The following is a 17,455-nucleotide window of genomic DNA, read 5'->3' as shown; positions in this document are numbered from 1 at the left end:
ACATAACTAAGCACTTTGCATGTGTTAACTCATTCCGTTTTTACAGTCTTATCAATTAAGCGCTATTTTTTCCATTTTACAGGTGAGTGAATTGAGGCATAGATAATATGAAGTATAAACTTGTGTGAGAAGGTGTATTTTAGGTGGAGATAAGATTTGCCTGTCACATATTAATATGTTTCCTCCCTCATATGAGAGTACTCTCTTGAAGTGTGCACTCAAGTTTGGGGTAATCAACTCTGGTGGGAATGACTTTCTGACTGAGGATGAAAAGACATGATTCTCTGGCGTGAGAGAACCCAACCATAGGTTGTATGGTTTCCTAAGGGTAAGGGAACCTAGCTCAAGTGGGCTCCACGGTATCAGAGGGCTCATCCTAATTGGAGATTTCCCTTTACCATCACTGAAGAGAAGCACCAAGTTTTCTCCAGTGTAAGAAGTTCATCTCCCATTTTATGAGTCTGTATAAGGAAATCAGGCTTACACAGTGATCCATTGTGACATATCTCCTGACTGAGGATGATGGAAGGCGTCAATCTAGGATTGAAGGAATCAATCAATTCCTTCCATCCATCCAAAAATATTAATGATTTTTTAAACTGTATTTTGAGTTGGACTCATGCCTCATAATTTTAGCAAGATTTCCACCTTAGATAGCAACAGTCCAATTTCTAGGATTGGAGGAAATTCATTCCTCAGAGTTTGAGAAGCCAGGTCTCTCATTGTTGGAAACACAGCATCAATCCTATTTTTACATACTGAGGGAAGATTGTGACACTTTAAATACTGAGGAAGGAATGTAACTTGGCACAAGGGATCGCTGGAAAATGTTCTCATCAGTCTCTTCCACTTAAATCTTACCTCTTTAAGCAATGTTTCTATTTTAAAGAAAAACCTATAAATACACCTGGTAGTATGTAACATGGAAAAACTATAGGAACCTATATTCCACCAAAAGTTAATTTTAACCCACATTCGTATTTCATACTCTTAAGTGTTTTATCCTGGCAGGCATTCCACCCATCATGATGCAGTAACTGTTGAACCTTTATATGAAAATGGCACCTTATGTTCTCAAAAAGCTGTGCTCATTGCTGAATCTACCCAACCAATACGCCTCAGCAGTGTTATTCTTGCTCGAGAGATAGGTATGTTGAGACAAAACACACTATGTAACTGTTCCCCTGGAGTAGAAAAATCTGATGTCTTTTGTAGATGGTTAACACAGACAGTGTTGGCTTCAAATGCCCCTTAAGGTAGAAAAAAGGATTCCTGCAATATAAACCTTAATTGTGGCATCCTAGCCTGTAACTTTTTAAATTTTTTTATTTTTGAACATCCAGCCCTTGGCAATGTGCCTGACACAGAGCAGAAACTCTGGTTGGTTGAATCAGTGGAGAAGGGAAGGACCTATTTATCAGAACTAGCTTGGTTGTTACGTTCTGAGGTTGGTCTTGAGTGAGGCAAAAGGCAGAATAAAGACTAGTACTTCTCAGGCTTCCCTGGTGGTCCAGTGGTTAAGAATCTGCCTGCCAGTGCAGGAGACACAGGTTCAATTCCTGGTCAGGGAAGATCCCATGTGCCGTAGGCAACTAAGCCCACATGACATAACTATTGAAGTCCGAACACTCTAGACCTCATGCTTTGCAACAAGAGAAGCCACCACAAGGAGAAGCCTGAGCACCACAACTCTAGAGTAGTCCCCGCTCACTGCAACTAGACAAACAAAGCCCGTGTGCAGTAACAGAGACCAAGTGAAGCCAATAAATAAATAAAATAAAAAACTAGTACTTCTCAAGTACTAGTGCCATCTATGAATCTGCATCTTCATCACCTGGGAGCTTGTTAGAAGTGTAAATTCTCAGGCCCCACCTGATCTGCTGTATCAGAATCTCTGGAATGAGTCAGGGGATCTGTGGTTTTAATTTATGGCTTCAGCGGGTCTTAGTTGCTATGCCAGGGCATTCTCTAGTTGGAGTGAGTGGTGGCTGCTATTTGTTGTGGTGCTTGGGTTTGCCATTGCAGTGGCTTCTCCTTGGGGAGCATGGGTACAAGGTGCGCTGCTGCTGCTGCTGCTGCTGCTAAGTCGATTCAGTCGTGTCCGACTCTGTTCGACCCCACAGACGGCAGCCCACCAGGCCCCACCGTCCCTGGGATTCTTCAGGCAGGAACACTGGAGTGGGTTGCCATTTCCTTCTCCAGTGCGTGAAAGTGAAAAAGTGAAGTCGCTCAGTCGTATCCGACTCCTAGCGACCCCATGGACTGCAGCCTACCAGGCTCCTCCGTCCATGGGAGTTTCCAGGCAAGAGTACTGGAGTGGGGTGCCATCGCCTTCTCCATCTAAGGTGCGCAGGCTTCAGTTATTGCAGCACTCGATCTCAGTAGTAGTTGTGCACAGGCTTAGCTGCTCCATGGCATATGGGATCTTCCCAGACCAGGAATCAAACCTGTGTTCCCTGCTTTGGCAGGCAGATTGTTAACCACTGAGTCACCAAGGAAGTCCCAGGGATCTGTGTTTTTAACAAGCTCTCCAGATGATTCTCATACGTACCGAAATTTGGGAAGCACATGCTAGTCTATTTTAGACCAGAGCAGCTTAAGAATTGCTATTTGTGTCCCTGAGTTTCTGGCATTTGGTATTTTCATATTGATAGGTCAGAAATATCTGCGTGGCTCTTAAATATTTTGATAAATTATATATCTATACTGTATTATTAAAAATAAATTTAAGATGTTTGGTATACCATATTTCATATAATTGAAGATGCCGTCTATTATAACTATTTTTAATGTACTACTAAGAACAACGTTCAGAGAAGGCAGTGGCACCCCACTCCAGTACTCTTGCCTGGAAAATCCCATGGACGGAGGCACCTGGAAGGCTGAAGTCCATGGGGTCGCTGAGAGTCGGACACGACTGAAGAACTTCACTTTCACTTTTCACTTTCTTGCATTGGAGAAGGAAATGGCAACCCACTCCAGTGTTCTTGCCTGGAGAATCCCAGGGATGGGGGAGCCTGGTGGGCTGCCGTCTATGGGGTCGCACAGAGACGGACACAACTGAAGTGACTTAGCAGCAGCAGCAAGAACAACATTGCCAACTAAACTGCTTTTCTTCACTTAGAATTTTTGCTTTATACCTATTGAAGGGCTCTTTTTGACTTAGATGGTTATTTTTATTGTGTATCACTCTCAAGCCTAATAAAAAGGAAATAAAATTAACTGGTTAAAATATTCCTAAGAAAAATTTAACATTTTTGCTTCATCTGAATCACTTTTTGATTGGGAATCATCAATGTCTGTGTTTATCCCCACAACATCTTCCTTTGTACCATTGAGACTTAGTGATGTTGCATTTCTTAAAAGAATTAAACCAAAACCACCTACAAGGTATTAGTATTGGACTCATTAGTTGGCTTTACAATTTATAAAGCTGACCTGTTTTGTCTCCAGCTTTGAGAAGGTTTCTAGCACATCTGAGTCGCCATCTTTCCCACTCTGTGTCCTTAACTGTTTGGTTCCAAGGGGAAAGAGTGCTCCACCACTGTTCACCATGTTTTATTCCAACTACTAATACCCATTCTGCAAGTTTGATGTTGGCCCTTTTAAAGTTCTCACAAGTGCAGTAAATGATAACTATGCTATGACTCCTGGTGGTTGACAGTTCTAAGATGTCATCAGTCATAAGATAAAACCCTAATTTCAGAGATGTTGAAATGTCAGAAAAATGAGTGTCTTGGAGTTGATGAAATACGAGATTTCAAAGATGAGAATCTTTGAGGACTGTGTCATGCAGGGCAGCTACAGTGTATAGAGAAGGATACAAAGATGAGAAAAGTGTTGCTTTGGTCACATATGCTCTTTTTAATGTAATTACTGTTTTCAAATTTTATTTATTTTTGGTTGCACTGGGTCTTTGTTGCTGTGAGTGGGCTTTCTCCAGTTGTGGCGAGAGGGGGCTACTCTTCATTGTGGTGCACAGGCTTCTCATTGCTATAGCTTCTCTTGTTGCAGACCACAGGCTCTAGGTGCATGGGCTCAGCAGTTGGGGCTCACAAGCTCTAGAGCATGGGCTCAGTAGTTGTGGCTCACGGAATATTCTTGAACCAGATATCGAACCCCTGCCCCCTGCAGCAGGCAGATTCTTATCTGTACCATCAGGGAAGTCATGCAATTACTCTTAACTACATGAATTCATTCTGATGTTGAAAGAGCACACAGTTGCTTGGAGAAATGTCAAATCTGGCTCTCAGCTTGGTTTCATCTGACTTGTGAATATTCCAAAATTATCTTTCAAATCAGCTTTCACAATTTTGCTATTAAAACAATTGTGTACATAGATGATGGAGATTCCCAGTAATGAATGGCAGTCTTAGTGTTCTACAAGATGCATTCTTATCTTAATGGAAACTGGCACTCTGAAATGGGAAGGGACATTTTGAAAGGGAAGAGCATGCCTTAAGAGAAACTCTTCATTTGTTTGACAGATATTGAATTACCTACTAACCATAAGGTATCTGTAAAGGTTAAAAGATTTAAGCACTCCATTGGTGTTTAGGTGCTTGGGATTTTGTTTATGATGTTTTTGGTGATAGTCTAATAGAGAAAATGAGTGGCTATGACAGAGATTAGCCACTAGCTACTAGGGAATTCCCCTAGTAGCTCAAACAGGAAAGAATCTGCCTGCAGTGTGGGAGACCTGGATTCAATCCCTGGATTGGGAAGATCCCTAAAGAAGGGCATGGCAACCCACTCCAGTATTCTTGCTTGGAGAATTCCATAGACAGAGGAGCCTGGTGGGCTACATGGGGTCGAAAAGAGTTGGACATGACCGAGTGACTTTCACTACTACTCAACTGTGACAGAGATGGATAATGGTGAGAGAGGAGGTGGGCATATTCTATTTGGTAAGAGTGTTAGATTTATTTTGATGTTTTGTTTTGTTTTGTTCTGACTAGATGTTACCTCTCTTTGATAAAATATTTAAAGAATATGAAAGGTTATATGTGAAAGTAGTGAAAGTGTTAGTCATTCAATCATGTCCTATACTTTGTGACCCCATTGTAGCCCATCAGGCTCTTCTGTCCATAGAATTCTCCAGGCAAGAATACTGGAGTGGGCAGCCATTCCCTTCCAGGGGATCTTTCCGACCCTGGGATCAAACCAGGGGTAATCTCCTGCATTACTGGCAGATTCTTTATTGTCTGAGCCACCAGGGAAACCCGAAAAGGTTATATAATGAAAAGTAAATCTCTAATCTCATTTCTCCAAGAGACAACCACTTTTCTATATCATTCCAGATGTAGTCTATGAATATATGAAAATGCCTTTTTGTAGTGGGATATCTAGATTTTCAACCTTAGGTACAGGACAGGTAGAGGAGTTTGGAGATGAAGGCATAAATTTTAGGTATAAAAGTTCACGTGAAGGGTGAAGAAAGGGTTTAGACAGCTGAGTGATTTCGGTGGAGAGAATAGAATGGAATGATCAGTACATTTTGCACTGTGCTCAGCATGTGGTTATTGTTCAGCAAATACTTAAAATTTTTTTTTAATTTATTTATATTTCAGCTGCACTGAATCATTGTTTCTGTGCACAGATTTTCTCTAGTTGTGGCAAGCAGGGGCTACTCTTTGTTGTAGTGAAAGAGTTTCTCACTGTGGTGGCTTCTCTTGTTGCAGAGCAGAGACTTTAGGCACATGGACTTCAGTAGTTGTAGTCTGTGGTCTTGGTTGCTTCTCGGCATGTGGAATCTTCCTGGACTAGGGATCGAACCTCTGTTCCCTGCATTGGCCAGCAGATTCTTACCTACTGTACCACCAGGGAAGTCCCAAAATATTTTTTAATAATTTTTAAAAATTTAATTTATTTTTTGGTTGCATTGGGTCTTCACTGCTGCTCACAGGCTTTCTCTATTGTAGTGAGCTGGGGCTGCTCTTTGTTGTGGTGCATGGGCTTCTCATTGTAGTGGCTTCTCTTGTCGTGGAGCACAGGCTCTAGGTGAGTGGGTTTTAGTAGTTGTGGCACGCAGAGTTAGTTTCTCCGAGGCATGTGGAATTTTCCTGGATCGGGGATTGAAACCGTGTCCCCTGGGTTGGCAGGCAGATTCCTATTCACTGTGCCACCAGGGAAGTCCCCAAAATAATTTTTATTTCACCCTTATTTCATCTTTATGGAAATAAGTCTACTTTCTGTACTGTTTCAATTTGTGTTTCTGAAGTTAATCATGACTATATTGGGCTTCTCTGGTGGCTCAGATGGTACAGAATCTGCCTGCAATGCAGAAGAACTGGGTTTGATTCCTGGGTCAGGAAGACCCCCCCGGAGAAGGGAATGGCAACCCACTCCAGTATTCTTGCCTGGAGAATTCAATGGACAGAGGATCCTGGCAGGCTGCAGTCTACAGTGTTGCAAAGAGTTGGGCACAACTGAGCAACGAACATATTGAGTGGAACCCTAGTTGGGTCTAATATGTGATTCTCAGGCTAAAAATCTCATGGTCCAGGAAAAAAAATTGAAAGAAATGAAGTGAGAAATTTATTGGCAGACAGGAATGGCATATGGTTGCCACCCTCTTACTTTCCTAAATAAACACATTTAAAAAAATATACTCTTAAAATTTCATAAAAGGAAAAGCATTCTAACACTTCAAAAGTAATATTGAATATATATTCCTTTAAAGTGAAAGTGAAGTCTCTCAGTCGTGTCTTTGCGACCCCATGGACTGTAGCCTACCAGGCTCCTCTGTCCATGGGATTTTCCAGGCAATAGTACTGGAGTGGATTGCCATTTCCTTCTCCAGGGGATCTTCCTGACCCAGGGATCGAACCCGGGACTCCCACATTGTAGACAGACACTTTACCGTCTGAGCCACCAGGGAAGTCCCAGGGAATATATAAAGTGAATATATTTAATTTTATTATGTTTTAAAATTCTCATTTTTTGATGGGTGAATAAAAACATTATTATAGATCAGTGTCTGGGAATCACTGCTCTAGTGTCTATTCTTGTAAACAGATGCTCTTATATATTTTGTTGCTATGCTGTTTTCTTCCACAGGTTGAAAGGAACTATTATGCCTTTCTTTTTCTTAATATTTAGAATAAGCTCCTCAGTATATGAAACATTTAATAGATTCATGACCTGTTGAATTAAATTCTCAGTTTTTGGGTTCGTTTTAGTGACTGACCATGAACTGCGGTGTGATGTTAAGGTTGATGTGATAAACAGCATTGAAATTATATCTCGAACTCGGGAACTCTATGTAGATGATTCACCACTGGAACTGATGGTGAGGGCATTGGATGCTGAAGGTAACGAATGCCAGAGGATTCAACAAAATTACCTAAAATGAACACTTTTGTGTTTAGTTTTTGGAAACAGAAATTTGAGAGAGAAAAGTAGGTTGGAAATAATGTTTATTTTCTCATATGAAGTTCATGTGCAAGAAGAATTAACAATTCTGAGTGTGGTTTGATGTATTAACTACAGACTTTCATTAAAATTTCCTAGTTCAGAATCCAAATTCTGCTACTGGGCTTCTGCTAATGGTCCCAACAATTAAGAACATTTTTGGAGGGGAAAAAAAAAAGTACATTTTGGAATTTATTATTATCTCTGTTTTGATCAGTCTACTTTCTGTAGGCCAAGAGAATTAAATGTAAACCTGTGAAAATTTTATAATTTTATCTTTCCTAAGACTGATTTTACATTGTTTTTCACATACTACACTTGTGTAATATGTAAAAAAAACCATTTTAATGCATTGCTTCTTTCTTTGTAAACTAGTGAAGAGCAATTTTTAAAATGTGAGAAATGAACATATTAGTAATATTCAAATCTAGTTTTTATAAAAATTTTTATTAGAGGGACCAGGATTTAGGGATGACTGTCAACCCTGAGATAGATTATAAGGTGGCCTTTTTATGTTGAAAGGAACAGAAATAGTGCCATAATTTTGTCAACCAGCAGTTAACCAGCTTGAGTCATTTTCACTTTCAGAAAGCTTATACAGCAACCGTACTTACTCTGTGTAGGGGTCTTCCTGGTAGATGTGTTTTAATTCATTAATGATAGTGCATCTATTTGTTAATGAAAGAGGCTTAAAAATAATTTTCTAGTTAAATTTCCCTTATTAAAGATACCTGAATATTTTTGAACATGTGATTTTGTCTTATCTGCTTTTGCCTTGCTTTACAGGAAATACTTTTAGTAGTTTGGCAGGGATGGTGTTTGAGTGGAGCATTGCCCGGGATAATGAATCAGCAATAGAAGAACTGTCTAGCAAAATTAGGTAACCTTGAAACCAAACCTAACTATGTGACTTTGAAGGAGACATCTGCCTTTGGGTAGCACACTGAACAGCAGTCATTTGTGTGGGTTTTGATCATTTTTCTATCTGGAACTATTTGGAACAAATAAATTTACCACGGGAAAATATGGCATGGCTGTAGGTACCTTGATGATGGCTTAATTTGAGTCACTGCAGAGGAGTTCATGAAATCAGAACTGTACAATTATTTGTCATATCTTCTGACACTTTTGTTTTTCAAGCTATCAACACTCACTGAAATACAGTGAGTGGATATTAGTATGAAATTTTCTCTTCAATGCCCAGCAATAGCTCTCAGACAATCTGGGTTTTAGTCCTACAACAGTTTTAGCCAGAAGCATATTAAGTACTTCTCTTTTATCTGGTCATTGTGGAAATTTTAAACTTTTGACACTATACAGACATTGAAGAGACTATGTTTAAAGTCTCTCAGAGCCTTATGGAAGAAGAATAATTTACTAGAAACAAAGTTTATCTCTTTAGGATTTTGAGATACTCTGAAGCAGAATATTCTCCCCCTGCATATATAGCTGAGATGGAAAAAGAAGAGAAACAGGGAGATATGATTTTGGTGTCTGGCATTAAAACTGGTGCTGCTATCGTAAAAGTTCGAATTTCTGAACCATTCTATAAGGTAAAAATTTAGTGCTATAGACATTAAGTCTTGCCTATGGAATAGTTTCTTATGTTTGTCTATAATAGAAACCCTCTAACCTGATTGATTTAGGCCAATTGAAAAAGTTATTTGAAACGGATAAACATTTTTTGAAAACCTGTCTTCTTTAAACATGTTATTACCCAAGTACAATTACAAATGTTACTGGCATTTTCTCTTAAAACATAACTGCATTTTATTCACTAATCCTTTGATGTAGGTCCAAGACTTTTCTTTGTCTACGAATTCACTGGTCAAAAATATACATACTTATTCTTGCATAAATTAGTTTCTAGTTTCTTTTTCATTTTATTTTATGGTTGAGTGAAAAATTACACATGTGTGAAGCAATTTGAGTGCAGAATTCTAATATATTTTTCAAGGATTTTCCCCTAGTCTTTTATATTTCTCACCTACACCTAATTTGATAGCAGTACGTCTTAGCTATCCTTTAATTTCTTTTTTTATTTAATTTTTTTCTTAATTAAAAAAGTTTTTTTAAAATTTATCCTTAGCTTGCCTTTAACTATTTTTTTAAAAATTAATTTAAAAAAATTAATTAATTTATTTGTGCGGTAGTTTGTACATTCTTTGGCATTGTCTCTCTTTGGGATTGGAAGGAAAGCTGACCTTTTCCTGTCCTGTGGCCACTGCTGACTTTTCCAAATTTGCTAGCATATTGAGTGCAGTACTTTCATAGCATCATCTTTTAGGATTTAAAATAGCTCAGCTGGAATTCCATCACCTCCACTAGCTTTGTTTGTAGTGATGCTTCCTAAGTTCCACTTGACTTTGCATTCCAGAATTCTGGCTCTAGGTGAGTGATCACACCATCGTGGTTATCTGGGACATGAAGATCTGTTTTGTATAGTTCTGTGTATTCTTGCCACCTCTTCTTAATATCTTCTGCTTCTGTTAAGTCCATACCATTTCTGTCCTTTATTGTGCCCATCTTTGCATGAAATGTTCCCATGGTATCTCTCATTTTCTTGAAGCGATCTCTAGTCTTTCTATTGTTTTCCTCTATTTCTTTGCCTTGTTCACTTAGGAAGGCTTTCTTATCTCTCCTTGCTGTTCTTTGGAACTCTGCATCAGATAGGTATATCTTTTCTCTTCTCCTTTGCCTTTTGCTTCTCTTCTTTTCTCAGCTATTTGTAAGGTTGTCTCCTCAGACAACCATTTTGCCTTTTTGAATTTCTTTTCCTTGGGGATGGTTCTGATCACCACCTCCAGTACAATGTCACGAACCTCCGTCCATAGTTCCTCAGGCACTCTGTCTATCAGATCTAATCCTTTGAATCTATTTGTCACTTCCACTGTATACTTGTAAGGGATTTGATTTAGGTCATATCTGAATGGCCTAGTGGTTTTCCCTACTTTCTTCAATTTAAGTCTGAGTTTGGCAGTAAGGAGTTCATGATCTGAGCCACAGTCAGATCATTGTGTTTTGGCTGTGCTGGGGCTTTCTCTAGTTGCGGCGAGTGGGAGCTACTCTGTAGTTGAGGTGCGCAGGCTTCTCATTGTGGTGGCTTCTTTTGTTGCAGAGCACAAGCTCTAGGGCATGGGTTCAGTAGTTGTGATGCACAGGCTTAGTCGCTCCGCAGCATGTGGGATCTTCCTCGACCACAGATTGAACCTGTGTCCACTGCATTGGCAGGCAGACTCTTAACCACTGGATCACCAGGGAAGTCCTGACTATAACTTTTCAAAACATTTAAATTTTTTATAGAAAACAACTCTTTTCATATAATGCTTTTTTTAAATTAATTATTATTAAAGTTGAGAAAAACAAATGTCTTTTGGCAAGCATTTAATTCAAGTGGCAGGAACATATATGTGGACATTCTAGAGAGCAGCCTGTTAACCTTGTACTGGGTAAGCCTTCACAAGAATTGATATGTTCAACAAGGGATACAGACTAACTTAATCTGGAAAGTCAGTTCACTGGAGGTTGGTTAAAAGAATTTCAGTGCAATACAGTTAGGTCTTACTTTTTCCCATTTTATCACTCTTGCCTTTTTATTTACCTACCCTTCTCCTTTAGAAAGCTTGTTGTTTTCTATTTTTTGTTTGAGTGACTTAATAAGTGACTTAGAAAGCTGACACTGCATTAATATTCATGATCACTTTTTAAGGCTAACTGAAATTATGATCTGTGCTTAGGAAAGCATTTTTTTAATCTTGGCAAAATATTTTAGAAGAAATTTATAAACGTGAACTTTAATAAGGAGGACAGCCTTGAGGATTTTGCCTGTGGAAACTTTCTGTTTTTTTTTTTTTCCTTCTTTTAGAAAATGGCAGCAGCATTGATACGTCTGCTTGTTTTGGAGAATATATTTCTTATACCATCCCAAGATATTTATCTCTTAGTAGGTGCATATATTAAATACCGAGTTGCAAAAATGGTTCAGGGAAGAATGACAGGTAAGTTGATTTAGCTTTTCCTAAGACTAACATTTCCCAAATCTTTTCTGCTAACAAGAGAAGCAGCTTCACATTATATGTGCAAAATACTTCTGTCTTAGATTTTTGTGATAAAAGTACAGTTGACCCTCAAACAACACGGGTCTGAACTGTGCAGGTCCATTTATATGCAGATTTTTAAAAAATAAACACTACAGTACTACCTGATGTTTGGTTGGCTAAAAGCGTGCATGCAGAACTGGGGTTATAGAGGGTTGACTAATACGTGGATTTTCACCTGCGTGGGGAGGTCGATGCGTGGGGGTTGTGTCAGTGCCTCTAATCCCTGTACTGTTCAAAGATCAACTGTATTCTTTAATTGCTGTACTTGAGCTAATACTGGACTGAGGTAGCCCACATATCTTAAACAGACTAATGCTATAGTTCAACTACTACTTAGCTTCAGTGCCCATAAGCATCTGAATTGTCTATTAAAACAACCAAAAGTTTACTAACTTAGGACAAGGGAAGAAGCTTTACCTAATAGTTAATAGAAGGGGTTAATAGAAGGGGTTTGAATAATCTTTGTAAAAAAGCTGTTTATTGAGAAACTCTGTTATCTGAAAAATTTAATACCCTGCTGATCCCAAAAGTCCCACTCAGTTTATAAAGTGTACATTTGCTCCATTAACATTAGTCCTTTATTTACTTTCCTAGTGGAGATCCCTCCTCCTACTCTTAGTTTACTGAGTTTTAAGAATATAAGCAACAATAAACTCATATAGTAGTCCCCCTCAATTTCTATATATGTAGAAATTCGTTATAGTTGGGAGGAAATAAAGAGAAAAGCAGATTTTGCTCTTACTTTGACCTGCTTCTTCTTATAATCCAACAATATATTATTGTCTATTGCTTTCATTATGGTTATGTATCTTTCATGTCTTACAGAGGTGAAATTTCCCCTGGAACATTATACACTAGAATTGCAAGACCACAGAGTTTCATGTAATATTTCTGTTTCTGGGAAAGTGGCTTCACTGGATGAGAAAACAGCTATGGTGACTGCTGTCCAGCTGGGCCACACTAACCTTATCTTCGTCCACAAAAGTATCCTTTTCAAGTTTTCACTGCTAATCTATATTTCCTTGAGCAAGCTAGACATGTTCCTTGGTAAAATAACTGGTTAAGCATGATTATAACACTACTACATTTATTTTCCATAGGTTCTATCTTTTAAAAAGCACTATAAATTATTGTCACAGTTTCTAACAAAGGGTAGGTACAGAAGAATAGTTGGAATTTGGAATCTGTTGACTTCAGAACTTATGTGCAACATAATATAAATTGTAAATAGGCAGGGTTCCGTAGTGGCCCAGTACTAAATAATCTCCCTGCCAATGTAGAAGACACAGTTCAATACCTGATCTGGGAAGATCCCACATGCAGCTCAGCAACTAGGTCTGTGCACCACAGCTACTGAACCTATGCTCTAGAACCTGGGAGCTGCAACTGCTGAAGGCCACACACCCTAGAGCCTGTGTACCGCAACTAGAGAAAAGCCCACGTGGCAGCAAAGACCCAGCACAGCCAAATATAAATAAAGTTATATTAAAAAATTATAAATAGAAGACTGGGGAGGACTTTGGAGGAACTTGTGTAACTGTTATTTAATTTGTTCTTGTTTTTACATGAATAATTGAGAAAAGGTGATATTGTCTGCAGTGGCTACTTAATTGTTAAATTGAGGCAAGAGTAATTTTTTAATTAATATATTTTAATTGGAGGATAATTACTTTACAATATTGCAGTGGTTTTTGCCATACATCAACATGAATTACCCCCGGGTGTACATGTGTCTCCCCATCCTGAATCTCCCTCCCCACCCCATCCCTCTGGGTTGTCCCAGAACACTGGCTTTGAGTGCCCTGCTTCATGCATTGAAGTTGCACTGATCATCTATTTTACATATGGTAATATACATGGTTCAATGCTATTCTCTCAAATCGTCCCACCCTCACCTCTCCCACAGGTCCAAAAGTCTGTTCCTTACATCTGTGTCTAAGAGTAATTTTAAAAAATTCACTAAACCTGCTCTGTAAGGATTGAACAAAGAGAGTTACTTAGAGCTCTAATATAGTCAATGAAAACAAAACAGTATAAAGATTAAAATCCTCAGAAAATTGAAATTTCCAGAGAATTCATAAAATTCTCAGCATTGATTTTGAAATATTTCCTATTTTTGCATCTTTGAATCTCAAATATTTAATTTGTTTAATTTACTCAGTAAATACCTATTATATTTCTCCTATATGCTCAACATTGCTCTAAGTGCTGAGGATTTACTCAGGGTAGTTAGGGAAGTCCTCTCTGATAAGGCTGCATTTGAGCAATGAACCACACAGATATTTGGGTGAAGGCTCTCCAGAAAGAGGAAATAGCAAGTTCAAAGGTTCTGAGGCAGAAGCATGTTTGGCATGTTTACAGAAGAGCAAGGAAGACACTGCGGCTGAGTGCAGAGAATCAGGGCAAAATAGTAGAAAAGGTAATAGAGTAGGAGAGGGAGTAACTATGTAGGGCTTAGTAGGCTTACTCTGAGTAAGAGCCTATCAGTCTTAAAGGGTATAGTATTTCTTGTAGAATAGTATTTGTTAATTAGCTGTTATATTCTGTTATATTATTTGTCTAAAACATTCAGGAGGGGTTTTGGTTCAGAGTTGTTTGTTCTCTAGTCATTTCAAGGTGCCTAGGACATTTGTGAACAAATACAATAGTAACTACAAAGTAAACTAAGATATTTGATATTTAGTTCCAGCTGTGCGTCAGGCACTTACCTGAACTGCCTTCCCCAGGCATACTTACCATGATTTTCTTCATAGTTTTTTCATTTTTTTCTCAGTTCATATTGTTATTTATTCCATATTGTTATTTATTGTTATTAAATATTAAAATATATTTACCTCTTGACATGGAAGGTGACGATTCATAATTTATTCCAGCGCCTGCCTTAGGGTGGCTGGTGGTACTCATAGAGATGGGTGATATAAAAGAAGGCGCATGTTTAAGGGAAAAGAAAACTAGTTTTTCACATGTCAACCTGAAGTATCTGTGGGGTAGACATCCAAGCAGAAATTTTTATTATGCATCTTGAGGAGAAAGATTCAGGATGAAGAAAAGTCTTTCAAAGTTATTAATTTATAGCCAGGTGATAGTTGAAGCTGTTGTAGAGAAAGTGAACCTAGAGAGAATATGCAGAGTGAGAGGAGAAGAGGACCAAAGACATAACTCTGGACTGCCAGCTTCTAAGGTTCATTTGGAAGAGGAGGAACTTTAAGGATGCCCAGAAAGAATGTTTAATAGGAAATTGGGAGAGTAGGAAATAGTAGGAAAATCAGGAGAGAAAAATTTCATGGTAACCAAGTGAGGAATTTGCAATGAGAATGTTCTTCAGGTGAAATCAGCAGAGATAAAGACTGAAAGTCTCTAGTAACTAGGAAGTCTTGGATCACTTTTCCAATAAAAGTGGAAAGCTTGGGTTTTTAAAGCTTGGCTTTAAAAAGGAGGAGGAAAACAAGGCAGAAGTTTGAAGAAGACAAAATTTTTTAAGTTAAGAGAAACTTGAATATGTCTGTAAGTTAAACAGAGAGATGGCAGAGATATAGATGAAAAGAAGGTCAGTTGATGGAGCTAGATTTCGGAGGAGCAAGATTTCGGAGGAGCAAGATAAAATGAAATTCCAAACAGGGAAGGATTAGATAAAAGGTAGATGTCTTATTCTGATTATGGAGGGATGAACTGGTTTAGAGACCTATTGAGATCTGTGTCCTCATCTGTAAAATGAAAGGAATGATATGCTCCTGAATTTCCTTCTGCATGCATGTTCAGTTGCTCACTTGTGTCCAACTCTTTTTTGACCCCATGGACTGTGGCCCACCAGGCTCCTCTGTTCATGGAATTTCCCAGGCAAGAATACTGGAGTGGGTTGCCATTTCCTTCTCCAGGGGATTTTCCCAACCCAGGAATCTAGCCCAGGTCTCCTGCGTTGCAGGTAGACTCCTGCACTGCAGTGGATTCTTTACCAACTGAGCTACGAGGGAATTTCCTTTTAGCTCTTATAGTTTATGAATGTAGTATGTACTAAAACCAAACTCAGATTGACACAGTGTTTAAAAGATTTGCTTTAATGAATAGTAAAACCAAATGGCTTTTACTTGTGGCTCAGCTGGTAAAGAATCCTCCTGCAATGTGGGAGACCTGGGTCAATCCCTGTGTTGGGAAGATACCCTGGAGAAGGGAAAGGCTACCCACTCCAGTATTCTGGCCTGGAGAATTCCATGGACTGTATAGTCCATGGGGTTGCCAAGAGCTGGACACGACTGAGCAACTTTGACATTCACTAAAAAAAGAAATTTTAATTAGCATATCAATTGTATGTATATTAATAGTTCTTTTAAAGTACTTGGGCAGCTTTAAAAGTTTGATCCCTGAAATAGATTAAATATTTTGCTTTGTCACTATAGATACTGTAGTGCCTAATTATAGCCTAGTGCATGACTGAATTAACAGCACTTCTAAATTAGTATACTTAGAAATAATAAGAGTTTTCTGTCCGATCATTTCAGTAATACATTTCTCAGAGCAGAAATAATTTCTTCTTAGCTTTTGGACGTAGTATATTTCTGAGAAGGAATTACATTACTAATTAGATTGTGTAGGCATGCTAAGTTGCTTCAGTAGTGTCTGACTCTTTGTGACCCTGTGGACAAGAGCCCACCAGGCTCCTCTATCCATGGGATTCTCTAGGCAAGAATACTGGAGTGGGTTGCCATGCGTTCCTCCAAGTGATCTTCCCAATCCAGAGATCGAACCTGCATCTCTTAGATCTCCTGCGTTGGCAGGAGGGTTCTTTACCACTAGCACCACCTGAGAAGCCCCAGATTGTGTATAGGCTAACAGAATAAATAATGTGTAGTGTTATAGGCTAACAGAATAAATAATGTGTAGTGTGATGTATGACATAGAAGTATCTCTGGTGGAAGAGAAAACATTTTGATATTAAAGAATTGCCACAGGTAATAGAAAATCAATTAGTGATTTTTAAAACTGTCTGGGGAGCCCGAGGCAAGTTACTGGGCTGGATGCCAAGTCATGCTGCTCCCTCTCCATCCACCACTGTCCATTTCTTCAGCCAGAGCAATTCCACTTTGTCCTGCTTTCCCTAATGGGCTCCTATGAAACACTTTTACAGGGGAAGAGGATTCTGTAGCTAAATGAATATTAAAAACTTGGAGCAAGATCTTTTTTTCTTTCGTTTCATCTTCCTGATATTTGAAATTCAAGAATACCTGATACCCGTGATTACTGAACCCTCAGATTTTTCTCAGAATGTATGCATTTAAGTTTTGCTTTCTAAGAGATAATGAAAGAATTTTTACTTGCTTTTGTTTATGGGCTTATTTATTTATTTATTCATTTTGGTAGCTTATATTTTTCTTTTCACCCAAATCTAGCTCATAAAATTTCCTTAAGCAAAAATTAAGATGTCCATATGCGATCTGTGTCTGGACTCCCAAATTGCACCATATATGTTGTAGAGCCTGGATTTTTAGGTATTTTTAGATAATGATTTTCAGAAAGCCAAATAACTTAAAGTATGCCACTGAAATGACTGCATTAAAGATTAGAGTGCTTCATTTTGAGACTTAACTAATTTAAAATTCAACCTTACTTTGACATGTTTTCTTGAATTGTTCTGCTACTGCTGCTAAGTCACTTCAGTCGTGTCCGACTCTGTGCAGCCCCATAGATGGCAGCCCACCAGGCTCCCCCGTCCCTGGGATTCTCCAGGCAGGAACACTGGAGTGGGTTGCCATTTCCTTCTCCAATGCATGAAAGTGAAAAGTGAAAGGGAAGTCGCTCAGTCGTGTCCGACTCTTAGCGACCCCCTGGACTGCAGCCTACCAGGCTCCTCCGTCCATGGGATTTTCCAGGCAAGAGTACTGGAGTCGCATTGTTCTAGTTAAATGCTATTTGCAAGAGTAAAGCATCTTGAAATAGACTGTGAAAAA

At 38.8% G+C, this 17,455-nt stretch overlaps 1 protein-coding gene across 2 annotated transcripts in view; it reads left to right on the top strand.

The window, feature by feature from the left end:
- NUP210L (nucleoporin 210 like) overlaps nucleotides 1–17,455 on the top strand; it is a 99,838-nt gene that overhangs the window by 948 nt on the left and 81,435 nt on the right. For both annotated transcript variants that reach the window (XM_086392819.1, XM_086392818.1), the window contains exons 2-8: nucleotides 1,012–1,148; nucleotides 7,182–7,313; nucleotides 8,200–8,293; nucleotides 8,816–8,966; nucleotides 11,279–11,411; nucleotides 12,339–12,497; nucleotides 16,928–16,996. In XM_086392819.1, coding sequence (XP_086248945.1) covers nucleotides 1,012–1,148; nucleotides 7,182–7,313; nucleotides 8,200–8,293; nucleotides 8,816–8,966; nucleotides 11,279–11,411; nucleotides 12,339–12,497; nucleotides 16,928–16,996 — 875 coding nt within the window. The remainder of the gene's footprint in view (nucleotides 1–1,011; nucleotides 1,149–7,181; nucleotides 7,314–8,199; nucleotides 8,294–8,815; nucleotides 8,967–11,278; nucleotides 11,412–12,338; nucleotides 12,498–16,927; nucleotides 16,997–17,455) is intronic.

This window comes from Bos grunniens, chromosome 3 (genome assembly GCF_055505025.1).
Source record: "Bos grunniens cultivar Pamir isolate PY7600 chromosome 3, Bosgru_T2T1.0, whole genome shotgun sequence".
NCBI lineage: Eukaryota > Metazoa > Chordata > Mammalia > Artiodactyla > Bovidae > Bos > Bos grunniens.
This window is presented reverse-complemented; position numbering and strand designations above follow the sequence as displayed.